This window comes from Atta colombica, unplaced genomic scaffold (genome assembly GCF_001594045.1).
Source record: "Atta colombica isolate Treedump-2 unplaced genomic scaffold, Acol1.0 scaffold189, whole genome shotgun sequence".
Classification (NCBI taxonomy): domain Eukaryota; kingdom Metazoa; phylum Arthropoda; class Insecta; order Hymenoptera; family Formicidae; genus Atta; species Atta colombica.
In genome coordinates this window covers 1,162,679-1,163,102 of record NW_017259281.1, presented here as the reverse complement: position 1 = coordinate 1,163,102, position 424 = coordinate 1,162,679, and the positions used below count along the sequence as shown (strand labels likewise).

General features: G+C 24.1%; 1 protein-coding gene across 1 annotated transcript in view; it reads right to left on the bottom strand.

The window, feature by feature from the left end:
• The window catches only part of LOC108686659, a 39,635-nt gene that overhangs the window by 36,217 nt on the left and 2,994 nt on the right, over positions 1-424 (bottom strand). The window contains exon 3 of the mRNA XM_018192086.1: positions 95-250. Within this exon, the coding sequence (XP_018047575.1) occupies positions 95-250 (156 nt within the window). The remainder of the gene's footprint in view (positions 1-94; positions 251-424) is intronic.

Sequence of the window (424 nt, the reverse complement as noted above, 5' to 3'; positions counted from 1 at the left end):
ATATTTATGCATACAAATATAAATAGCAGGTTGATTATAAACAAATTAAAATAATATCCTAAGAATTAAATATCCAACAAATTTATTAAATTACGTTTGTATAAGTTTCGAATGACATATCCATCATTTTTCCTGCCGATATAGTCAGTTGCTTCTGAGATCTCATTATTATTAGTATTAACATTTTACTCTGATGTAACGATATATCATACCACGGCAATTCGTATGCTGCATTGATGATTGATTTACTCTAAAAGCAAAAATAAACAAAAGCAACGGCTTCTTGCATGTCATATACATTTATACTATTTATTTTTACTATTTATTTATACTATTTATTATTAACAGATAAAAGTTTTCTTTAATTGCTGATATCAAAAAAGTTCTACAAAGATTAAAAAATAAAAAGAAACAAAGAATAACA